General features: G+C 39.2%; 1 protein-coding gene across 1 annotated transcript; it reads left to right on the top strand.

Annotated features, from left to right (window-relative positions):
* Positions 1-5,924: 5,924 nt before the first annotated feature.
* On the top strand, positions 5,925-10,693 carry LOC139930602 (extracellular calcium-sensing receptor-like). Its single transcript, XM_078283933.1, has 8 exons — positions 5,925-6,070; positions 6,355-6,649; positions 6,771-7,060; positions 7,490-7,785; positions 8,324-8,529; positions 8,706-8,927; positions 9,592-9,715; positions 9,783-10,693. The coding sequence occupies exons 1-8, from the start codon at positions 5,964-5,966 to the stop codon at positions 10,691-10,693; spliced, it is 2,451 nt and encodes an 816-aa protein (XP_078140059.1). The 5' UTR covers positions 5,925-5,963.
* The last annotated feature ends 16,652 nt before the right edge of the window (positions 10,694-27,345 follow it).

Below are 27,345 nucleotides of genomic sequence, written 5' to 3'. Positions count from 1 at the left end.
ATATTTCAAACATTTCATAAATATGTAAAACCTTTTCACACATTTGTTACATTTTGGGGAAAAAAAACATCAACATTCATCAAATGTTAAAAATGAGTTTACATAATTGTTAAATGTTTAAAAAGTAGACATAAAACATTTATTTTTACTGCTATTTTCTAGGTCTTTTGACACACAATAATGTTGGGTTTTTAGAGCAAATGTCTGCTCCTCTTTTACCTAAATTTATATGCACTTCAAATTGTCTATGTCCTCTGCATGTGTGCATGTGTATGTATGTATGTTTTTTATATATGATGACGTGTATGTTCGTATTTTATTTTATTATTCATGAATAGCTCTTGGCCTTATGAAGTACATTGTATTGCTTTTTGTATGAAATGTGCTATGCAAAAAAAATTTGACTTGACTTGACAAGTTTTTCGACATAATAAAAGATGACAAAAGAAATCCAACATTTATTAAATGTGAAAAAACTTTTCACACATTTGTTAAATGCTGGAAAAAAATAAAACATATTTAATTGTGGAAAAACATATAACACATTTGTAACATTTTGTGAAAGAATTGATGATTTATTACATGTAAGAAAATTTTCATAAATGTCCAGAAATGGTTTAGACATTTATCAAATATTCTATTTTGCTGTAACATATTTAAAATTTCAATATCATATTTAATTCAGAAAAGTAATGAATCAGAGAAAATTAATGAATTTTGGCTAAAAAAAAGTTAGATCATTTATGATATTTGAAACCTGAAAATATATATAGTTTTTGTCACTTTTGTCACCCCATACTATAATCAGTACTTTGCATGGTTTTTGATAGTTTTCTATCAAAAACCACTGCATTTAAAGAGTAACTAAACCCCAATCCCAAATCTGTGGTGAAGCCTGACGCCTAATGGTGAAAAGTAGGGTACTGCACTGCTCATCTGCTATTGACTGATCTTTGTGCCAGGTGATGTCAGTCATTATTATAAAGTAATAATAATTCTCATAATAATAATATTGTTATTATCATTATTGTTATTACTGTTATTATTATTATTGTTATTACTAATGTTGTTGTTATTATTCTTGTTATTACTAGTGTTGTTGTTATTATAAAAAATAATAATCCTAATAATCCCAATCATCAGGGACGTGCAGAGAGTTCTTCAGGGGCAGGTGCTCAAATGAAAAAAAGGGGCATCTACAGTGTCAAACAGTCTGTGGAATAATCTCTGTTTTAGGAGTGCAGCAATGCGGTGTTGTTATAGTTCTTTACTTTACTCATCTGTTATATCTGCTTCCATCTCTAGTCTTTCTGTCCCACTGTCCTCTTCTGTCTCCCCCTCATCTCTCTGCATTTCTGTCTGGTTGTGCTAAATATGAAATAAATTTACATTTACATTACAACAAGAGAATCTGGGCTACTGGGCTAAGAAAGTCACTAGCAGCAGCATCAAGCTAGCTAGCAATAGTCAATTCGGTCCAAGTTTCAATTAGCTACATTGATTCATTGACAGCCTAGCCTACATGCTAAGAAATAATTGCAGGATATGCGATATATCGCCAGGTTCAACTAATGGCTGCAACTATATTTATTAAACTAACCGATACCTATCACAGTAGGTCTCCCTGGCTCGTTGTCCTCCTGTGATTCTGTTCATAGCGCAGCTCTGTCGGGCGGGGGGCGGGGGGGGATGTCCACATGTGAGAAGGACAGAGAAAGGGGCAATGCATGAAGTCGAAACACTGAACATGATGCTGTTGTTTTTTCTGAACGGATTACATTAGGCCTACTATAAATCAATGTCAAAGCAGAAAAGGAAATGCTTTTATCTTGCTGCTAGACATTTTGAGAATACTAATCTCATAGTTGCATGTTTTGTTGAATGTCTACTGATGCCTACTGAATCATTTCAAATTCTATATACTGAAAAAAAAAACAACCTAGTATACAATATAGTAGGTACCATAGCACAGGATTTGGACACATAAACAGGTAGAATGTAAATTGATATCTCACCTGCCATGGCTCCAGTCTCTGCAAAGTGGCACAGCTGTGTCTGCTGAAAGGCCCTCTGCCTGGCACACACTGCAGCATGTCATCAAGGGGATATGCCACGGCATACACAGCCTTGTACACATTGTACTCTGGCCTGAGGTCTGACACATCCGAAAAGCCAGTCTCCACATTCCTCACCTGAAGAAATTAGATGAAGATTAACACTAATTTTTGAGAAATTGTAAATATATAAAAAACAAGGTTAATAAAAACAATAGTATGCTGACAGTATGCTATTGATGTCATTTCAGAACACATTTTAAGGTCAAAGTCTCACTATGCTATTTCCATAGCTGTTGTTAGGGTCAATGTCAGGACGTATTCTTAACAGGAAGTCCCTGAGCCCTGGTATCTCTCCTCGACGGATGGCAATGCCCAGCGTGCCTCCCAGGTACGGCATGAGGCGGGGGGTCTGGAGCACAGTAGCTGCTGTCCAGGCTTCACTGGCCATCCACTGCAGACCTGTCACATTCTGCTTTATCACCTGTGGATTTTGTGCCAAATATATGAGTCCTGACTTCAGTGGCACTAATGTAATATCTGCTCAACTGAATTGTATAATGACTATGTAGTGTAGTATCTTGTTTATGTGATATAAGCACTGGTAATCCAGTGTTTTACAAGTTATTCAGAGGAAGGTGATGCACGTCAGTTGGAGTGGAGTGGAGTCTGCATATTTTGTCAAAGCTGTATTCACTAACAGTGGAGTTAGACAAATGGAAGTCAGTCTGTTAATGTAATCAGGATGATTATTTTTTCCAGCTGGCCCGCCCAAGTCCAGCCGAACCTCTTTTTCGCCATTGTCACGCCTAGGCTATGGAACAGTCTTCCTCTTGACATTAGATCTGTCAATAAGCAGCAGCTCAAGACCCATTTATACAGACAGGCCTTTGCTAATGTATGTTGTTGACTATACTTTCTTTTTAATGTTTTTAATTTGTGATGCACTTATGTGTGTTGCTTGTATTTTACTGTGTATGTCTTTTATGTTTTAACTTATGAAACACTTTGTGACACTCGTCTGGAAAGGTGGTATAGAAATAAAGTTTTATTTACTTACTTGTGCATCCTATTAAGATGATTGAGATGAAACTGTCCCTGTAACCGACAGGAAGAGGAAAGGGAGGAAGACACAGGGGAGAAAAAGGAGGAAGAGAACAATACCAAGATTAAGTACACACATAAAAATACATAGATGTCCTCATGATTGTTCTCCTCTGTTTATCCCTTTTCTAAGCCCAGTCATTTAATTTTATAGAAAGTGCTATGTCATCCCCTTTTCTGGCTTGCGTCATTGTTCTATCTTCCACACCACCCATCAGGGCAGAAGTCAGGGCAGAGCCTAAGAAATTAATATCAAATATTTCACCTAATATAAGCCATGAACTATATTATACATTTTGTAAATCACTTTAATGTTTGAGGTCTGAGTTGCATCACAGGCAACTTCTGTTTAGTGTTTCTCTTTGTTTTTTTCAAATGGCATAGACCTTTTCACATGTATGTTAAATTGTACATTACAATAGATACATTGCATGTATCACTGACCATTAAACCATCAATTTACCTTGTTTTGAAAGACAAATGTCTGCAGAACCAATGTCCATTTGGGCAGGTGCATACACTTATATGGAGAGCCTCTGCGACCTGTGGATAACAACAACCATCTGTTTGTGGCCCTAGATAGACCCATTTAAAATCACCAACTGCAGGGGCTTACATCCTTGATCATGTGGAGTTGTTCACTACCAAACATTCACTGAATTTACTATGATGTCCACTAGATGGTAGTAGCACACTGAGCCATTTAATAAGATTCTGTGTGTTCTTGAGGCATGTTTCACGAAGCGAGTTCAACATAGTCAGGCTATCTTTGCCTTAGCCGGATTCACAAAACCTAACATTGGCGATCCCGGATAACCGGTCTCACATAGCTGGTTATCAACTGGCTCTGTCAACCCAGGATTTACCTATCCAGATATGAGCGCATTCACATGAAAGAGGCGGAACATGAAAGAGGCATGGACAGATCCAGATCAGATGATTTATGATAAGATAAGATGAAAGTATTGATCCCCGTTGGGAGTCTAGATTGTTGCAGTGGGAAAAGTAGAATATGATTCAGCAGGGAAAAGAATATAGAACATAGGCCTAAGCACACAACTAGAATATAACAAAAAGCAATAGAAATAGTAGAAAATAAAATAATCAAACAATAAAAGCCATAGACAATAAATAGGCCTAATTATAGGATTATATAAGTCCTAATATATACTGCTGACATTTTCAACACGTTAAGCAGCCTAGACTATAAAAGTGGAATCAGAAAGAAATGGATTGTGCTCTTCTCTCAAGAAGAACAAACTAAATGTCAGCATTACAAAACATAATAGCGAAAAGTAACGTTGTTTCTGCTACCAAGGCTAGAGAGGATTACTGGAGGAACTGCCCCGGCATTAGGAGACAGTGGGAAAACTTTGTATTGATAAAATATGTTCAAGGTGTTTGTTTTGAGGAGATGAACTGTAAATCAAGCCTGATACCGAAGTTACTGGATGCTGGACTGCTGTGATCATGTTCACACCATCTTGAGAACCCCCTCTCTCCCTGGCTGCTTGCTTAAAGGATATTGGTCACATGCTATAAAGGGAATGGGAGAAATTAAAAAAAGGACAGCTGCACCCCCATGTCTCAAGAGGAATATAGAAGGAAACAGTTTGAGGATGATAGAGGATGTGAAATGGATGAAAACTACAACAGAGCGGGATGGAAAAACTGTGAAAAGGTGGAATGTTGAGAGAGTAAAACATCACTTCCTTGAACATCAGTTTGTTAACAATGTGAAGGCAACAGGGGAGAGGATGGAGGGGGTAAAGATCCTGTAACTGAACCCTCTGGAGTTTCCTCTTCCTCATTTGTGCTATCTGGATCTTTCTATTCTGTACAGCTGGCCTTGCCCGGGTTGCTGTAGCTTTTCTGGGAATTATGCAGATTAAGGATGAATTATACAACTGAGGTTTGCTATTCTGGCCTCCAGCTGTTATGTCTGCTTTCTCAAAAGTATTACATTATTCTGTTGAGGCCAAAAATTGTAACACTAAGCAGTATCTGATGCTGAAAATGTAAAGGGTTATTGTTTGTACATATCAGATGTTATTGTGCCACTGTATTTTTATTGGCTTTCTATTATTTTCATTTTGGAAGCAAAAGAAAGTTGAAATTGTTTGGAGCAAACCATTTTAAATATTTTACTAGATAAAGATGTTAATTGAACAAGTGTTGTGATTTATCCATAAAAATCAATTAAACCTCACAAACTAACAACCCTTGTTGTGCATTCACAAGGCTTAACTTGAGTGAAAACGTGTGAAAACCAAGTAATAAACATTGTCTATGTGTAAAAATAACTGCATAACGGGGTAATATCTGGTTTTTACGAAGAAGGGTTTACAAGGGGAGGCAAGGGACAAGGATACTGAGTGGAGAATATAACCCATAGTCCTAAAAGACTTGGACAGCAGCTACTAAGACAAAGACAAGACCACCAGGTATAGGGCCTCCTCTCTCTGATGGATAGTAAGCTGACGTACAGTGGAAGTGTGAAAAGCTATATAACCCAGTGGTAATGCATTCTGACCTGTGAGAGCTGCCTTATCCACACGTACACAGACTTCAGGGATGGGGATCTCCTCAAATTTTTTTATTGGGCTGGTGGTGGCTCTGGATTTGGTTGTGCTGCACTCAGCTCTTGCCTTGAATGGGTCTGGGGACAGCCTGAAACAAGGGACTGGGCTCATAGAGGCTCTGACTGGTGCTGGGGTCGGGCCTGGGGCTGCATCTGTGACAGGGGCTCCTGCTCACTCTGTCAAATGTAAGCTCCAGGGCAGCCCGCGTCTACCTGCATTCTCAATGGATGGTGACTTCGTTATTGGGGGTGTTTTCTCCATACACGACTACATGCACACAGTGAAGCATAACTACACCAGCATGCCTGAGCCCCTAAGGTGTGCAGGGAGGTTAGTAAGATGGAGAAGAAGTGGGGCATAAGAGGAAATGAGATTGTGCTGGGATAGAAATGTGTTTTATTATGCAACATATTATGTTGCAAATTTTTTTGATAAGTATTCTGAACCCTTTATGAAACAGTTGTGTTTTTTTAATTCAACAATCACAATTAGCCTGTCATTAAGAATTGTAGTTCTATTTTACATTGAATGTCTTTTACTCATTAACTTTGTGAATTTGCAATGTATTGTGCAAACTTCAGCTGTGACATGAGTGGTTCATTGTCTGTGTGCAGCATGAACTCCCGTGAACTGCGTTTCTCACGCGCAGTGATCTTTGCCATCGAGGAGATCAACAACAGCATGGAGCTGCTGCCTGGCATCAGGCTCGGTTACCAAATCCACGACTCGTGCGCCTCAGTTCCCGTGGCGGTACAAGTGGCGTTCCAGCTGACAAATGGCCTGCACCCGGTGTTTGACACCGGCGAAAAATGCTCGCAGTCGGGTATGGTAACGGCTATTGTCGGCGAGTCCGGATCCACACCATCCATCAGCATGTCGCGCGTCATCGGGCCCTTTAACATACCACAAGTAAATTTCTCCAATTGCTGATCAACTTAGGTGTCTGGATAATTAACACACTGCTGTTTTTCTCCCACCATGGCCATTACTGTTCTGTTAAATAATTGCACTAGGCCTGCTGTTTTCCTAGGTGAGCCACTTTGCCACTTGTGCGTGCTTGTCCGATAAGCAGCAGTACCCGAGTTTCTTCAGGACAATCCCGAGTGACCAGTTCCAGGCTGACGCTCTGGCCAAGCTTGTGAAACACTTTGGCTGGACCTGGATCGGTGCTGTCCGGTCCGACTCGGACTATGGGAATAACGGCATGGCGTCTTTTCTGCACGCAGCGCGCAAAGAGGGCATCTGCGTGGAATACTCGGAATCTTTCTATCGAACGCACCCACGCAGCAGGATTCGACGAGTGGCTGATGTTATCCGCAGGTTTATAGGCTACATCATTGATTCTGGTTGTGCTCCCTATGCTTAGTGATAGCCTATATTCCGAAAACCACAACATTAAAACATTTTAATCTTTAGGCTATTAGAGGAAAATTGAATGATCCTCTTGGGAAATTGAGTAGCCGAACTGCATGATATGAGCCCAACATTTCCATACTGGTTATCTGATACTGATGCTATTCCACAAACAAAAACACTAAAACGTTTAAGTATAAAGTCATTTTTAAACTGCCACTGATATATTCGAAACACCAAATCACAAGTCTCTCTAAGCCCTTGTTATGTTTTGTATCCTGACACATAAAAAACAAAACACTCAAACGTAAGTCGATGTAAATCTATTTTGAAGGTCTAGTTGCATTCCATTATTACATTTCAGGTTCATGTTGATATTAATCTGTCTCTTTCCAGGTCCACAGCCATGGTTGTTGTGGCATTTGCAGCCTCTGGAGACATGAGGATTCTGCTGGAGGAGTTGGCGCGGCAGCCCTCTCCACCTCGCCAGTGGATAGGCAGTGAAGCCTGGCTAACCGACCCAGACATGCTGAGGTTTAGCTTTTGTGTCGGGGCCATTGGATTTGGCATTCAGCAATCTGTCATCCCAGGTCTGAGAGAGTTCCTGCTGGATCTCACTCCAGCTGAGGTGGCTGGATCGCAGCAGCTTACTGAGTTCTGGGAGGGTGCATTCAACTGCCGGCTAGGAAAAAGTGAGAAAAGTTGTGTTGGTTTTTAACATGTAACAGGTTTTTACTCACAGTGCTGCTTTGTGGTTGGTGAGATTTGGTATTCAATACATTCTTGTCTTTTGGATTATCTACCCATCTGGGTTGAGTTTCCTGATAGTGAATGGTATTGGAAATGTATTAGCCACTTCAAGACCAACCCTTTGGTCATTACTCAATTCCTCCTAGAAGTTGTATGTTAATTGAGAGGAAAATCTCTCAATAATGAAGTAGTTGATAAGGTCGATGATAAGGTGAGGTGTGTGTTTCTGATTAATCACATTTCCTGACACTATGAATCCTCATGACAAGTTTAATTACCGGACTGACTTGGATAAGATTTTACATTACGTTACTTTACATTATTACCAATAAATGAGAACACTATAGAGCTACAAGTTGTTGCAAGGATGTTTGGACATATCTTTGATGAAAAAAAACTAAAAAAAACAATGAGATTTCATGATATTCTTAACATTGTCAAGGCTAAAAGAAACCTGTCCTTGTCTCTCTGTGTTTGTAGCTGCTGGCACAGGGGAGAGAGTGTGTGATGGAACTGAAGATATACAGAAGCTCCAGAGCCCGTACACTGACACATCTCAACTCCGAATCACTAACATGGTGTACAAGGCTGTTTACGCTATAGCACATGCCATCCACAATTTGGTGTGTCAGGAGTCAAACTCCACAACTCAATGTGACAGATTCACCAAGATAGAGCCCACACAGGTCAATCAAACAGAATAAATGAAGGCCTTATTATCTGTATAATTTAAAAGCATGCAAATTTAATTCACCTTTGATTACATAGAATGGTACATTTTTTACATTATTCACCTTCTCTGCTACTCACTGCCACCCCACCCCTTCCCCCCACTGTCTCTTCTTCCACTCTATCCATGCAGGTTCAAGGTCAGTTGAAGAGAGTTAATTTCTCTCGTAATGGTTACCCGGTCTCTTTTGATGCCAATGGGGATCCAGTAGCCACATATGAGCTGGTTAACTGGCAGAGAAGTGAGAGTGGCAGCATGGAGTTTGTGACAGTAGGACACTATGATGCATCTCTGCCAGCTGGACAGGAGTTCCGTATGTACAGGAACCTCACCTGGGCAGAGGGTGGCACACAGGTAAGGAGCATGAGGGCAATAACTTAAAGCATTATTCAACTTAGTTTTAACATTGGGGTTATTTGGCACTTGACCGCCATGAAAACCAGAATATAAACTACTCACCAAGATCGGACGCAGCTGGGACGAGTTTGTCGTGATCGGATTTTTACTGCCCATTCATTTGAATGAGGCCACGGAAATAGCCTGAAAACTTACATTTAACACATTGGTGAACAGCTTCAACAACAGATCATGCTTTTGTGATTTTCAATTGACTGCGGGTCCAACATTTTAGAAAATAATTTCACTGAATGACATTTTTATTATTATTTTTAAATACTAATTTTAATGTAAACCAAGAATAGAAATGCAAAATGAGGATGGACCCAGGATGCTTTGTTGTCTTAAAAGCGAGATATGCTGTTGAATCTGTTCACCAACATGTTAAATATAAGATTTCAGGCTATTTCCGTGGGCCTCATTAAAAAAAATCTGAATGCTACAAACTCATCCCAGCTGCATCGGATCTTGGTGAGTAGTTCATATTCTGGTTTTCATGGCAGTCAAATAACCCCCATGTTAAAACTAAATGGAACATATTCTGTTCTGACATTTGATTATTTTGTGATATCCTAAGAACAGTATAGCACACTGGCTATATCTACCTGTATGTATGTGCCAGGTGCCTGTGTCAGTGTGCAGTGAGAGCTGTCCCCCAGGAACTCGTAAAGTGCTGCAGAGAAGAAGACCTGTCTGCTGCTACGACTGTATACCATGTCCGGAGGGAGAGATTAGCAGTACTACAGGTAAAAGAAATTGTTTTTTCACAAATTTCTATAAGATGAAAACTAAGATCTGACTTTGTATCCTCAGATTCCCCAGACTGTTTCCCTTGCCCTGAGGAGTTCTGGCCCAATGCAGAGAGAAACGTATGTTTCCCCAAGCCTGTAGAGTTTCTCTCCTTCCATGAGGTCCTAGGAATCATCTTGGCTACATTCTCAGTTGGTGGTGCCTGCCTGGCCATTGTCACAGCGACTGTGTTCTTCCGTCACAGGGCATCTGCAATTGTCAGGGCCAACAACTCTGAGCTGAGCTTCCTGCTGCTCTTCTCCCTGACTCTATGTTTCCTATGTTCCTTAACTTTCATTGGCCCGCCCTCTGAGTGGTCCTGTATGCTGCGACACACAGCTTTTGGGATCGCCTTTGTCCTCTGTATATCTTGTGTTTTGGGGAAAACTCTAGTGGTTTTAATGGCCTTCAGGGCTACACTTCCAGGGAGTAATGTTATGAAATGGTTTGGCCCTGCACAGCAAAGAATGACCGTATTGTCTTTTACAATTATTCAAGCTTTGATATGTACTCTTTGGTTGGTCCTCAATCCCCCTTTCCCCATTAAAAACCTAACCACATACAAGGAGAGAATCATTCTAGAATGTGCATTAGGCTCAGCTATAGGGTTCTGGGCGGTTCTTGGGTACATAGGACTCCTGGCTGTCTTTTGCTTTGTGTTAGCTGTCCTAGCCCGGAAACTACCTGATAATTTTAATGAAGCCAAACTCATCACCTTCAGCATGCTGATATTCTGTGCAGTCTGGATCACGTTTATCCCTGCTTATGTCAGCTCCCCTGGGAAGTTCACTGTAGCTGTGGAGATATTTGCCATTCTGGCCTCCAGTTTTGGACTAATCCTGTGTATATTTGCTCCAAAGTGCTTTATCATATTGTTTAGGCCAGAGAAGAACACAAAGAAACATATGATGAGTAAAAATGAGGTTTGTAACTAGGTAAGATTGCAACAGAGCTCATGCTGTGCAATTGTAACAGTCAACAAATTTCTTATCCTAGGTAATTTAAAGACAACTACTGCAACTATTTTGTATGTCAGAACTTTTGTTACTGTGATATTTTGTGAATCCCTTAATGATCTATTATGTTGTCTTATTTTGACAACTATATTTGACAACCACATAATTTGTAACAAGATTATATATGACAATGCAAATGTTATTTTTTCATTATTTACATTACAAAAATGATCAATCGTTTAAATATCCCTGAAGTGTACTACTTGTTCAAAATTAGGCCTGTGCTGAAAATCTTTTGACATCCACAGGAGCCCCCTGTTGGGAGATCTAACTTAATTAAAGCCAAATAAAAATTAAAGCCAAAGAAAATGGTACTGATTTCCTTCTTGGCATTTTGCTGAAGTAACTGCTGTTTAAAGGAGATTTTACATATTGATCAAAAACAGGTAAAATAGTAAAATATGCAGTAAATGCAGGATTCATGCAAAATGGGTAAGTTCACTTATAGCATGTCACATATTGTACATAGTGTACCTAGAGGCACTGCTTATACAACAATGTGTTTTATTATCTTGTGAATACAATCATCTTATGTTGGTGTACAATGTTTTGCAGCACTGAGTGCATTGGGGTATTGGGGTGCTAAACATGACAATATATATATATATATATATATATATATATATATATATTGTCATGTTTAGCACATGACAATGTGCTAAACATGAATAATAGTTATAATAATCATAAACACGTCAAAATCAATAAAGTTAGTGACCCCACATTGATGACCCCTAGTTCCTCTAGGGATCATCAATGTCCATACCAAATTTGAAAAGATTCTTATAAAAACTTTTCAAGTTATAGCGTTCACATGGAGGATCTGCAGCGGACGCGGAGGCAGTCGGGTTGAATCCATAATATCCTCTAAAGTTATTTCGGGGATATAAATATACAGCATGTCCATGTCCATGCTATTTGGACCCACATCTCAGCAATGGTGCATTGTATTGTATTGAAATTTGTAAAAACAATTGTTCAGGCCATTGGGGAGATTTGTATGAAGTTTGAACTTTTGATGATAATTATTAATAAAATAGTTAATTTGTTATTGAGTTAATTTATTATTGAGTGTTAAAAAATATTTAAGGTACATACCCTTTATTATTGGGGAGACAATCCCTAGAGGATTATATCCATTAATTTTGGAGTGTTTAGGAGTAGCACACTAAGTTAATATATACAGGGTCAGGTCAGAGTCTCTCTAGGTACGACCACAGGGGTGACCATGTCCTCCAGAATTTGTACGATTTCTGATGCAAATCATAAGTCCGTTTTTCCAGGGGTAAGAAGGCTGAGGCCTGTGACAGCCACATTCTTGTAGAAGGTACTTGTGGAGTAGATCATAACAATAGTATACATTTTTTAGCTAGACAAGAATATTTAACAAGCAGTCTGTGTCTTTGTCAAAGATCATAACTGGGTCATAGCTCAGGAGATACAGGCTTGAACTCATAACAAATTGTTTACCTATAATATCTTGAATGATTGAGTGAACATCTTATCAATAACTTTGGATCTTGTCACAGGTCCAAAATGAGTGGATATAGGTACCTGCATGAGCTTTACATTTAAAGCATAGATTAGAAGAACCCTTAGAACCCTTGAGACCAACAGCAGAAATAAGACACTTCTCAATCTCCATTATCTCTAAATGTAATTTGTCCCCCCTCAGTAGAGACTGCAGAAATTTAAAGAAATCCCTGTTGGGTATATCAAAACCAGTTCTTATCTGTTCAAAGGATTTTAAATTATGCTGTGTAAAAAGACCTGAGAGATCCAGGAGTCCATTTGACACCCAGTTGCTACTAATTTGTGAAGAAAAATCAGGTTTGAGAGCAATGGGGGACCATAGTGAAATAATGGTTGGAATATTTAAATATTTGTTTTTTATATTTGCTAATAGCGTGTTGTATACAACCAGATTGCTAGTTAAAGACTCCAAAATTATAAATAAAAGAGAGTGATTTAAGCCGTCTTGGGTGGCAAGCATTCAATACTAACCCATAGTGAGTCATGTTTTTAATTTGAGCAGACCAATAGTAAAGCTGGAGTTTGGGCAAAGATGCTCCAACCAAGTCTTTTGGTTTAGTGAGCTTAGAAAACGTAATTCTCGGCTTTTTGTAATTCCATATATATCTGGAAATATGAGTGTTCAATCTTTTAAAAAAGGTAGAGGAAAGAAAGCATGGAAGACTCTGGAACAAGTAATTCAGCCTGTGGAGTATATTCATCCTAATAACATTAATTCTCCCAAAACGGGAGGTTGGTAAGGCAGACCACTTGACTAAGTCTTGTTTAATTTTCTTGATCAGGGGTGGATAGTTTACCTGGAATAATTCATTAAGGTCAGGGGTGACCGAAATGTCCGATACTTAAAGCCTTTCTCTGACATATGCAATGGAGATTGCAGTAGAATGTCAGCATTGGGGAGAATATTTAGAGGCATTGCCATAGAGTTACCTAAATTAGTTTTATAACCTGAAAGATTGCTGTAACAGACAATGGCATCCAAAACCGAGGGGACTGAAATTTCAAGATTTGTCAAATATAAAAGGACATCATCAGCATATAGCGAAATGCGATGGTCTTTCTCACCTACTATTACACCACAAATATTGCTGTTGGATCTGAGGGATTCGGCCAGGGGTTCAGTGATTAACAAAAATAAAAGTGGAGAATAGGGGGCAACCCTGTCTACAAGCCCTACTTACTGGGAATGTCTCAGAGAGCAAGCCATTTGTGGTGACTACTGCCAGAAGGCATAGATTGAATGGTCCCATACCTCTTCCTGACTAAACGGCGCATTTAGAGTCGAACTGTCTCCCTCCATGGCACTAGGCAGGATTATTCTATTTAAATAGGAGCAAATGTTGGACTCTAAACTAGTGCACTGTGGAGTGTAAACAGTCTTATAGAAGTCCCTGAAAGTATTATTTATGAGAAAAGGATCACAAGTGGTCGTGCCTTTGGGTGTCCTAATTGATTTTATCGACTGTTCGTTGCGTTCTTTTTTCAAATGTTAAGCAAGTAGGCAGCTTGAGTTATTACCAAATTCATGGTGTTTCTGGTTGGTAAAAGCAACAATTTTTTTATATGATGAGTATGATCCAGATTGAGCTTAGTGTTTGAATTAGTCAACAATTTCCAATTAGCTTCAGTGGGGAACTTTTTGTGTAGATGCTCTAAATCAGGCATCACTAACTGGTGGACTCTGGGCTGGATCCGAACCCCATGACAGTTCTGTGAGGACCATGACCCATTTCTGATCAATTAATGAGAATTACAGTTTTTTACGATTGCTAGCAACCTTTTATCAGTTCTGTAGTCACATTTTCATAACTCTTAACACAGTTAGCACAACATCGGTCTGTTGCGGGCCATACCATTAACACATTTCTTGTTCCTTTGACACAAAATGCATTCACTGAACACATTTTAAAAACTCTTGAATTTCTTTTACACACAAGCTCAACCAAGACCAAAACTATGGATTTTTGCTGCCAAATTTACAAATGCTTTCACACTGTATGTCAAAACAGATAACCTCATGTTCTAAACCTAACTTATAGGCTACAGTTGATGTGAACAGCAGTTCACATTGTACATTGAAACATGTACATTTTTATTGCTAGTGAGAAACAGCTGATTGAAGTTATGCAAATAGACCAATCACAGCTGAACACTGCCAGGGGTGGATAAGGCACGCCAAAAGATACTTCCCAAGGTGCATAGCCAGAGAAAATATAAGGAGTGATGTGGACGAGAACATGTGGCCAAATGCAGAAGACCGGGTAGATTAGAAAAGGACTGTGTATTTTTCTTTTTTTTTCTTCTGTGCCTTTTTCTGTTTGTATATTTTATTTTTACACCACTGTAACCAGCAGCTATATTGCAGATTTTTGTTGATCTCTTGCAGTAATTTCCTATAGCAAATAAAGCCTTTACTGCAGCAATTCTGTAACTTATTCCTTTTTCACATACTGTACAAGTAAAGATGAGTCATTTACTTCTGATATAGAATGTTTGCAAAACATTTACTACACTCAACAAAAGAAAAATGTAGAGTGACTTCAAAAGTAACTGCAGTGCGAAAAACAATTGATTATCAATATACTGTCTATTGTATAAGGGTAGAACTGACACATGTAAAGTAATGCATTTTCTGTAATACCATCTGCTGTTAGTATTTTGTATGTCATTGTGCTGTGATTGACTAAATGTTCCTGTTGGAAGAAAACGTGCTAGAGTTTTGAAAGAATTATTTGATTTTGAGACATGTTTGCAGTGTTTTGGTAGAGTTAGTGTATTTTGACAAAGTATTCTTGCATTTTGAAAATTAGTCTTGGTGTTTAGTTTACAATATGTGATTTTGAGCATAAAATTAACTGTTTTGCCAACTGTGTGTTGTAGGTGAGTTGGTGTGTGAAGAGTTTAGAAAAAGTATTATAAGTATTGAAAAACGCTTGCTAGCGATCGTAAAAAACTGTAATAAGATTGACGGAGTGTTTTTTTCCACGGGCACAGCTATAGACCTTAGGTGCAGCTATTTCAGCTCATACGGTAATCACAGACCAATCACATGCATCTACTTCACTGAACTCAGCCAATCAAAGCGATTGTTTACAGTGCATGGAGAGATCGCTAGGGAAACGCACAGAGAGCGAAAGAGAGATGAAAGCTACACAGAGAGAGATGACAGCATGGCTTGCTCCAAAATAAGAAAAGTAGATGAAAACCCTCTAGATCTTATACCCATCATTGGTGGCAGAGATTCTGTTTTCTGCTTCATCCAACCTCTTCTCTGTTTCCACCACCCTGCTAGTCAAGCTTGAAAGGGAGCCCTCCACAGAAGAGATCGAAGACTGTATTTCTTTCAGCAACCCATCTATTCCGTCCAGACGGGATCGAACCCACCGATTCATTAATGCCATCCAAACGAGAACCCACTGCTTTGATTTCAGCTAAGATCTGCTCCACCATTAAAGCACTCATTTGCAGTGAGGGGCTCAGGTCCACTTGGTCTTTTGGTGCATTCCATTGGAAGTCTGAGGTCGGTAGTTCAGAGTTGGAACTACCAACCTCCGATCTAAATGCGTTCCAACAGCCTTTGCCCATTAACGTTAACAGTAGCTATCTGACAGCTCTAGTTACGTTAGCAGGTGAGTTCATACAGCAAAGACTTCTATCTACTAACGTCAACTGAATTACGTTACAAATGGAAACTACAAAGTTGTTACGACACGTTTTCATAACACAAAAACTACATATCAAGTAAAATCAAGTTTTATTAAGTACAAGTTGATGCTGTGACGTCAGCTGTGTTTATGTCGGACAACTCGGGCGGAAATAATTTTGTCTGACTTTCCGACTGGGAACTCCGACTTGAACGACCGTTCCTTTGCACTTTTCCATGTTGGAAGTTGTTTTTCTCTGAGTTCTGAGTACAATGGAATGCAGCTTTAGTCCTCGGTAGCGCACGCAGGCATTGGCAGAACTTTTTTCTTGTCAGTCTGCGAATGGGTTGTTGAAAAAATTGGAAAATCGCTGTCTTTGTCACGCTGTGATTTTGGCATTGTTGTACTGCAATACAAATCGCTTTACAAAAACTTAACAGAGAAAAATGTAGCAATTATGTAAAAGTTTGGAGCGGAGAAAAGTTTCAAGCAGCCATCTTGCTTCTGGGTCACGTGACCTCCCCCAAGACAAGGTAGTTAAAAAAAAACAAAACAGGAAAAAGCTACTGCTCAGTCCAAGTTTGACAACAAGCTTTAGAAAAGTGGTGAAAACAACAACACAGCTGGCCTGCATGTGTGGCTATTTGTTTATATCATTAGGTCTCATGGAAATCTCCAGATAGCACACGTTAGTTTCAGGATTGGTTATAGGGTCTGAAATCACTTATTGTAGGTTTAACAAATGTGTACATTTTTTTTGCATTTGATTATGTTCAATTTCCCCCCCCCCCAAATTTAACATATGTGTTTTCAGTACAATAAGAACTCATGGGATGTGAAGCAGTCCAACAAATTAACTGATTCCATTTCTAAATGGTGATGGTATGATATAGAAATGCTGACACACCGTTTGATAGGGTGAGTGTAGCTTAGCTACGAAGAACAAGACAAACGCAAACTGAAGCGGTCAGTATGTTCACAGTCCCAAAACATAGTCAAGGAGATAAGGTATTTCAGCTAAATTTATGCTTATTAGTTAATGTTAGTTCACTCACCAGCTCCCCTCATAGATACGTAACAGAGCTGCCACCTGGTGAGCAAAGCATTAACTGGCCTTTAAGCTGGTTAAAAGACATTTTTAACTAAATGATTATATCAATGAAAATATCGAAGGATTGTGACTAAAATAAGTATATGAAATTAATTTAGTTAACATGTAAGAAAAATATTTAGACTGGAGATAGTAGGCCATTAGCTGAAAGTGAGCCACGAGTATCTCAAGCTCCTTTTGATCTACCAGATTTGCTGTTGTGTATTTTTGCATAATAATATTAATTGAAGTCTTGGAGTACAGTGATTAAGCTAATTCAAAACATAAAAGGCAGAAATAGTGTATTGCCAGTAAAATAACATCCTGTACTCACAACAAAAAGCTCCAATTTTGGGATAAAAAGACCCACCCCTTTTGCTATGCTGGCTAAAGCCCTGTAATGCAGCTATATTTATATGTTAAAATAAAAATATTTCAAACATTTCATAAATATGTAAAACCCTTTCACACATTTGTTACATTTTGGGGAAAAAAACACCAACATTTGTCATGTATATAGAAGTTGCCTGTAGTTACGTTGTACTTGATTTTGAGAACACAGAATAAAACACCACTTGAGTGAACTTCCAAATGGCTGGTGTCTCGTACCGTATATTACATGGTGTCAGAGTAAACAAATGAACGAAAAGGAAAGAGACAGGCGATGAAATATGGAGCAAATGAGACCTCCGAGCTCACTAAGTCTAGAAGGAAATCTAGGGGAAAACTGGAAAGTTTGGATCCAAAAATTCGAACTGTTTCTCGTCGCAAGCGGAATCGTGGAAAAGTCTGACAAAGTGAAATGTGCCACTTTCCTCCATGTGGCCGGGGATGACGCGATCAAGGTATTCAACACATTCAACTTCGATGACGATGTTGACGATTTTGAAACATTGAAAGAGTTGTTCCGCAAATATTGCGAGCCAAGAAAAAACCTGACATATCTGAGGCACATATTCTTTACAAGAGTGCAAGGACAATCGGAGTCTATTGATGCTTATGTGACTGATCTAAAGAACAAGGCAAAAGACTGTGAGTTTGAGCAACTTACTGAATCACTGATATGGGATAGAATAGTATGTGGAATCACCAATGACCAAGTTAGAGGAAGACTTCTGAGAGAACCAGAACTTACGCTGACCAAAGCAATAGACATTTGCAGGGCTAGTGAGTTAAGTCAGAGCCAGCTTAAAAGTCTCCAGGATGATGTTGAAGTTCCCGTTCATAAAGTCTATAAGCAAAAGAAGCAAGAAAAAAAGAAAGACAAAGACACCATAGCACAGACTGGAAAAGTGAGAAGTCAGGCAGATTGCACTAGATGCGGTTTCAAGCATGAGCCCAAAAGATGTCCTGCCTACGGGTAAGTGTGCAAAGCATGTCATAGGAAGAACCATTATGCGAAAATGTGCAATTCACGCACGCACACTGAGAACCGTAAAGTGCATGAGATAGCCAGGGAAGAGACAGAGAACCAAGAAATGTTCATTGGGACAATCCAGGCAGAAAAGCAGGAAACAAACAATGTTGCACAAGTTAATTCTGTGGATGCAAAGAAAGAAAAGTGGTATGAAAACTTGATAATCAACAAGAAAATATTGAAAGTCAAGCTGGATACTGGAGCTGAATGCAACGTGATTTCCATGAGAGATCTGAGAAAGCTGAGACTGGGCAATAAAGTGAGCAGATCACGCTCCAAGCTTGTTGCATATGCAGGCCACTGCATACCAGCTAAAGGCAAGATTAAGTTGACATGTCAGTGCAAAGATAAAAAGTATAACCTGGAGTTTGAAGTTATAAAGAAAAATGCACCAGCAATCCTGGGAGGGGAATCATGCATTGAAATGGGCCTTGTCAAGAGAGTGTATGAGCTCAACCCAGAGAGTGACATTTTGAGCGAGTATGAGGATTTATTCACTGGATTAGGCTGCGTCCCGGGAGTACACCACATAGAGACTAATCCAAGTGTCACACCAGTAGTACATGCACTCAGAAAAGTGCCAGTAGCACTAAAGGACCAAATCAAAACAGAACTGCAAAGAATGGAGGGCCTAGGAGTCATAACAAAACAGACAGGACCTACAGAATGGGTGAATAGTATGGTGACGGTAACAAAACCAAACAAACCCAACAAGGTGAGGATCTGCATCGATCCACAGGACCTGAACACAGCTATCAAAAGAGAACACTATCCACTGCGCATGGTAGAGGAAGTGATAGATGAAATGCCAAAGGCCAAACTATTCTCAGTCATGGATGCAAACCAAGGATTTTGGCAAATACAACTTGATGAAGAAAGCTCTCAACTATGTACATTTAATACACCATTTGGTAGATATAGGTTCAATAGACTGCCATTTGGTATCTCATCAGCGCCTGAAGTGTTCCAGAAGTGCATAGCCCGACACCTAGAAGGGCTAGATGGCATAGTCAATGTGATGGACGACATCCTACTATGGGGAGAGGACACAGTGCAGCATGACCGTCATCTGAGACAGCTGCTAGACCGGCTTAGGAGCATCAATCTGAAATTGAACAAAAATAAATGTAAAATCAGGATGACTGAAATCGGCTACATTGGACACGTGCTCAGTGAGAATGGACTCAAGCGATCCTGAAAAAATCAGAGCTATACAGGACATGCCAGCACCAGAGGACAAAGCTGCACTCCTGAGATTCATGGGGTTACTGCAGTACCTCTCTAAATTCATCCCCAACCTCTCAGACGTGAGTGCTCCACTGAGGAAGCTGCTAGAAGGAGATGTTCCATGGCACTGGGAGTCAGAGCAACAACAGTGCTTTGAGAGACTGAAAGCTCTCGTCAGCCGAGCACCGGTACTCAAGTACTATGATGTAGGTAAGCCAGTTACATTGTGTGTAGATGCAAGTTCCGAGGGCTTGGGAGCTGTAATCCTCCAAGATGGACAACCGGTAGCATATGGCTCCAGGTCTCTCACTGACTGTCAGAAACGCAACACCCAGATAGAAAAAGAGTTGCTTGCAATTGTGTATGGCTGTGAAAAATTCCATCAATATCTGTATGGAAGACATGTCCAGGTGGAGAGTGATCACAAGCTGCTGGAAGTCATATTTAAAAAGTCACTCCTCAGTGCCCCAGCCACATTACAGAGAATGTTCATGAGACTACAGAGGTACAGTCTTGAGGTGAAGGATAAGCCAGGCAAGGAGATGCATATAGCAGATGCTTTAAGCAGAGCATACCTGCAAGAGCACCAGGAGAAATTCCTTGAAGATGAGCTGGAAGTGTACTTCATCACTCATCAACTCCCTGTATCAGAGAAAAAACTACTGGAGTTCAAAGAAGCAATGAGAGAGGACGCTGAGTTGAAATCGATCATAAATGCAATTCAGAAGGGATGGCCAGACAAGCAGAGCCAGGTACCAGACAAGATCAAACAGTACTGGACATTTAGAGAGGAGCTATCATATTCAGATGGACTAGTATTCAAGAACTCAAAGTTGATAGTACCACACACACTGAGAAGTGAGAAAAAATTCATGAGTCACACATGGGTATTGTTAAGTGCAAAGAACGAGCCCGAGATGTACTCTTTTGGCCAGGCATGGCCAAGCAGATAGTAGAAGTCGTGGCACAGTGTGCTACATGCAACACACACAAAAACAACAATTCCAAAGAGCCACTTATGCCACATCCAGTGCCTGAAAGAGCATGGGCAAAGGTAGGCGTGGATTTGTTCCACTTCAACGATGCTGAGTACCTACTGTGTGTAGATTATTACTCCAAGTTCCCAGAGATCATAAAACTGGGCGGAACTACAAGCAAACATGTCATCATAGGACTCAAGTCGATCTTCGCAAGGCATGGAGTGCCAGATGAGTTGTTCTCAGACAATGGCAGACAACTGGTAAGCCAGGAGATGGTGGACTTTGCCACTGAGTGGGATTTCAAACACATCAAGTCCCACCTTTCCACAATCTAATGGCCAAGCTGAGAGGGCAGTTCAGACAATAAAAAACCTGCTGAGAAAAGCACAGGATAGCACTGGAGACCGGTACATTGCCCTGCTGGAATACAGGATCACACCATTGTGTGGAGTTGGCCTCTCACCTGCTCAAATGCTGATGGGGAGAAGGCTCACGACAAAGCTACCAGTGACAAAGACATTGTTACAGCCAGCACTCTATCAGCACACCAGGAATCACCTTGTGAGTAGACAACAGAGACAGAAACAATACTTCGACCAAGGAACCAGGACACTGTCTAACATCAAGGAAGGTGAAAACGTGAGGATAAGACAGGACAGCAAGTGGAAGCCAGCCATTGTGCTTAAGAAACATGACCAGCCAAGATCTTACATAGTCAAAACTCAAAAGAGTACAGGAGGAACCGCATACACCTGTTGAAGACAAGAGAGACTTCATTTCCAGAGACACATGAAGACACCACATCGGAGTTCCCATATCCTGTGGGAAAAGAAACTACACCAAGTGTCGATCTGGAAGACCCTACTCCAGCTTGTTCCACTGTTCCCCATAGTGCAAGAGTAGTGGCAGACAAGACTGAATCCACAAACAGCCCTGTGAAAAGGTCATGCTTTGGAAGGCCTATCAGAGTGCCAACGCGTTATCAGGACTGATTTAAAAAAACAAAAAAAACATTGATTGCCAATTGATTCTGTTTTGAGCTACATGTACCTAGTATTTACTAGTGTGTATATATATATATATATATATATATATATCTATATATATTGATATATCTATATATATAGATATATATAAAAAAACAAAACTCTACAGAAAGGGAGATGTCATGTATATAGAAGTTGACTAAGCCAACTTCTATATACATGACATCTCCCTTTCTGTAGAGTTTTTTTTTTTATATATATCTATATATATGGAGTTTGCCCAGCAGGTGGCACTGTAGCCTAGAAGGCCTGTAGTTACGTTGTACTTGATTTTGAGAACACAGAATAAAACACCACTTGAGTGAACTTCCAAATGGCTGGTGTCTCGTACCATATATTACAACATTCATAAAAATGAGTTTACATAATTGTTAAATGTTTAAAAAACTCCAGCATTTAACAAATGTGTTTAAAAGTAGACTTAAAACATTTATTTTTACTGCTGTTTTCTAGGTCTTTTGACACACAATAATGTTGGGTTTTTAGAGCAAATGTCTGCTCCTCTTTTACCTGAATTTATATGCACTTCAAATTGTCTATGTCCTCTGCATGTGTGCATGTGTTTGTATGTATGTTTTTATGTATGATGACGTGTATGTTCGTTTTTATTTTATTATACATGAATAGCTCTTGGCCTTATGAAGTACATTGTATTGCTTTTTGTATGAAATGTGCTATGCAAATAAAATTTGTCTTGACTTGAAAAGTTTTTCGACATAATAAAAGATGACAAAAGAAATCCAACATTTATTAAATGTGAAAAAACTTTTCACACATTTGTTAAATGCTGGAAAAAAACAAAAACATATTTAATTGTGGAAAAACATTTGTAACATTTTGTGAAAGAATTGACCGTTTATTAGATCTAAGAAAATTTTCATAAATGTCCAGAAATGGTTTAGACATTTATCAAATATTCTATTTTGCTGTAACATATTTAAAATTTCAATATCATATTTAATTCAGAAAAGTAATGAATCAAAGAAAATTTATGAATTTTGGCTAAAAATGTATGATATTAGTTAAATAATGGAAATTTGCACCTGAAAATATGTATAGTTTTTGTCACTTTTGACTATAGTCAGTACTTTGCATGGTTTTTGATGCATTTAACAATGTAACTAAACCCCAATCTCAAATCTGTGGTGAAGCCTGACACCTAATGGTGAAAAGTGTGCTCATCTGCTATTGGCTCTTCTTTGTGCCAGGTCAGTCATTATTATAAAATAATAATAATGATAATAATAATAATAATATTGTTATTATTATCATTCGTGTTATTACTGTTGTTATTATTATTATTGTTATTACTAGTGTTGTTATTATAAAAAAAAAAAGAATACTAATAATCCTAATCATAATAAACTATGGTGTGGCTTGGTCATGCCCTGCATGGAAGGAGAAGTGACCTTTTTGGATTAAAAATTCCAGAAGATTCTGTCTTCTTCAAGTGTGAGCTCTTCACCTGAATACCGGCAATTTGCTAGTCATGCTACATACATGTACTATCCTGCTCACATTTAATGTATGCAAAACTTGACAAGTCCAACATATTTTTTTTTATCCATACTGAAGTCGAAACACTGAACATGATGCTGTTGTTTTTTCTGACCAGATAACATTAGGCCTACAATAAATCAATGTCAAAGCAGAAAAGGAAATGCTTTTATCCTGCTGCTAGACATTTTGAGAATACTAATCTTATAGTTGCATGTTTTGTTGAATGTCTACTGATGCCTACTGAATCATTTCAAATTCTATATACTGAAAAAAACAACAACCTAGTATGCAGTATAGTAGGTACCATAGCACAGGATTTGGACACATAAACAGGTAGAATGTAAATTGATATCTCACCTGCCATGGCTCCAGTCTCTGCAAAGTGGCACAGCTGTGTCTGCTGAAAGGCCCTCTGCCTGGCACACACTGCAGCATGTCATCAAGGGGATATGCCACGGCATACACAGCCTTGTACACATTGTACTCTGGCCTGAGGTCTGACATATCCGAAAAGCCAGTCTCCACATTCCTCACCTGAAGAAATGAGATGAAGATTAACACTAATTATGAGAAATTGTAAATATATAAAAAACAAGGTTAATAAAAACAATAGTATGCTGACAGTATGCTATTGATGTCATTTCAGAACACATTTTAAGGTCAAAGTCTCACTATGCTATTTCCATAGCTGTTGTTAGGGTCATTGTCAGGACGTATTCTTAACAGGAAGTCCCTGAGCCCTGGTATCTCTCCTCGACGGATGGCAATGCCCAGCGTGCCTCCCAGGTACGGCATGAGGCGGGGGGTCTGGAGCACAGCAGCTGCTGTCCAGGCTTCACTGGCCATCCACTGCAGACCTGTCACATTCTGCTTTACCACCTGTGGATTGTATTTTGCCAAATATAAGTCCAGACATTAGTGGCACTAATGTAATATCTGCTCAACTGAATTGTATAATGACTATGTAGTGTAGTATCTTGTTTATGTGATATAAGCACTGGTAATCCAGTGTTTTACAAGTTATTCAGAGGAAGGTGATGCACGTCACTTGGAGTGGAGTGGAGTCTGCATATTTTGTCAAAGCTGTATTTACTAACAGTGGAGTTAGAGAAATGGAAGTCAGTCTGTTAATGTAATCAGGATGATTATTTTTTCCAGCTGGCCTGCCCAAGTCCAGCCGAACCTCTTTTTCGCCATTGTCACGCCTAGGCTATGGAACAGTCTTCCTCTTGACATTAGATCCACCAATACTGTGGAGAGTTTTAAGCGGCAGCTCAAGACCCATTTATACAGACAGGCCTTTGCTAATGTATGTTGTTGCTGTCACTGTATCCTTTTAATGTTTTTAATTTGTGATGCACTTATGTGTGTTGCTTGTATTTTACTGTGTATGTCTTTTATGTTTTAACTTATGAAACACTTTGTGACACTCGTCTGGAAAGGTGGTATAGAAATAAAGTTTTATTTACTTACTTGTGCATCCTATTAAGATGATTGAGATGAAACTGTCCCTGTAACCGACAGGAAGAGGAAAGGGAGGAAGACACAGGGGAGAAAAAGGAGGAAGAGAACAATACCAAGATTAAGTACACACATAAAAATACATAGATGTCCTCATGATTGTTCTCCTCTGTTTATCCCTTTTCTAAGCCCAGTCATTTAATTTTATAGAAAGTGCTATGTCATCCCCTTTTCTGGCTTGCGTCATTGTTCTATCTTCCACACCACCCATCAGGGCAGAAGTCAGGGCAGAGCCTAAGAAATTAATATCAAATATTTCACCTAATATAAGCCATGAACTATATTATACATTTTGTAAATCACTTTAATGTTTGAGGTCTGAGTTGCATCACAGGCAACTTCTGTTTAGTGTTTCTCTTTGTTTTTTTCAAATGGCATAGACTTTTTCACATGTATGTTAAATTGTACATTACAATAGATACATTGCATGTATCACTGACCATTAAACCATCAATTTACCTTGTTTTGAAAGACAAATGTCTGCAGAACCAATGTCCATTTGGGCAGGTGCATACACTTATATGGAGAGCCTCTGCGACCTGTGGATAACAACAACCATCTGTTTGTGGCCCTAGATAGACCCATTTAAAATCACCCCCTGCAGGGGCTTACATCCTTGATCATGTGGAGTTGTTCACTACCAAACATTCACTGAATTTACTATGATGTCCACTAGATGGTAGTAGCACACTGAGCCATTTAATGAGATTCTGTGTGTTCTTGAGGCATGTTTCACGAAGCGAGTTCAACATAGTCAGGCTATCTTTGCCTTAGCCGGATTCACAAAACCTAACATTGGCGATCCCGGATAACCGGTCTCACATAGCTGGTTATCAACTGGCTCTGTCAACCCAGGATTTACCTATCCAGATATGAGCGCATTCACATGAAAGAGGCGGAACATGAAAGAGGCATGGACAGATCCAGATCAGATGATTTATGATAAGATAAGATGAAAGTATTGATCCCCGTTGGGAGTTTAGATTGTTGCAGTGGGAAAAGTAGAATATGATTCAGCAGGGAAAAGAATATAGAACATAGGCCTAAGCACACAACTAGAATATAACGAAAAGCAATAGAAATAGTAGAAAATAAAATAATCAAACAATAAAAGCCATAGACAATAAATAGGCCTAATTATAAGATTATATAAGCCCTAATATATACTGCTGACATTTTCAACATGTTAAGCAGCCTAGACTATAAAAGTGGAATCAGAAAGAAATGGATTGTGCTCTTCTCTCAAGAAGAACAAACTAAATGTCAGCATTACAAAACATAATAGCGAAAAGTAACGTTGTTTCTGCTACCAAGGCTAGAGAGGATTACTGGAGGAACTGCCCCGTCATTAGGAGACAGTGGGAAAACTTTGTATTGATAAAATATGTTCAAGGTGTTTGTTTTGAGGAGATGAACTGTAAATCAAGCCTGATACCGAAGTTACTGGATGCTGGACTCCTGTGATCATGTTCACACCATCTTGAGAACCCCCTCTCTCCCTGGCTGCTTGCTTAAAGGATATTGGTCACATGCTATAAAGGGAATGGGAGAAATTAAAAAAGGACAGCTGCACCCCCATGTCTCAAGAGGAATATAGAAGGAAACAGTTTGAGGATGATAGAGCATGTGAAATGGATGAAAACTACAACAGAGCGGGATGGAAAAACTGTGAAAAGGTGGAATGTTGAGAGAGTAAAACATCACTTCCTTGAACATCAGTTTGTTAACAATGTGAAGGCAACAGGGGAGAGGATGGAGGGGGTAAAGATCCTGTAACTGAACCCTCTGGAGTTTCCTCTTCCTCATTTGTGCTATCTGGATCTTTCTATTCTGTACAGCTGGCCTTGCCCGGGTTGCTGTAGCTTTTCTGGGAATTATGCAGATTAAGGATGAATTATACAACTGAGGTTTGCTATTCTGGCCTCCAGCTGCTATGTCTGCTTTCTCAAAAGTATTACATTATTCTGTTGAGGCCAAAAATTGTAACACTAAGCAGTATCTGATGCTGAAAATGTAATGGGTTATTGTTTGTCCATATCAGATGTTATTGTGCCACTGTATTTTTATTGGATTTCTATTATTTTCATTTTGGAAGCAAAAGAAAGTTGAAATTGTTTGGAGCAAACCATTTTAAATATTTTACTAGATAAAGATGTTAATTGAACAAGTGTTGTGATTTATCCATAAAAATCAATTAAACCTCACAAACTAACAACCCTTGTTGTGCATTCACAAGGCTTAACTTGAGTGAAAACGTGTGAAAACCAAGTAATAAACATTGTCTATGTGTAAAAATAACTGCTTAGCGGGGTAATATCTGGTTTTTACGAAGAAGGGTTTACAAGGGGAGGCTAGGGACAAGGATACTGAGTGGAGAATATAACCCATAGTCCTAAAAGACTTGGACAGCAGCTACTAAGACACAGACAAGACCACCAGGTATAGGGCCTCCTCTCTCTGATGGATAGTAAGCTGACGTACAGTGGAAGGAGGGAAGTATTTGTGTGAAAAGCTATATAACCCAGTGGTAATGCATTCTGACCTGTGAGAGCTGCCTTATCCACACGTACACACACTTCAGGGATGGGGATCTCCTCAACTCTTTTTATTGGG

This window comes from Centroberyx gerrardi, chromosome 6 (assembly GCF_048128805.1).
Source record: "Centroberyx gerrardi isolate f3 chromosome 6, fCenGer3.hap1.cur.20231027, whole genome shotgun sequence".
Classification (NCBI taxonomy): Eukaryota; Metazoa; Chordata; class Actinopteri; order Beryciformes; family Berycidae; genus Centroberyx; species Centroberyx gerrardi.
This window is presented reverse-complemented; position numbering and strand designations above follow the sequence as displayed.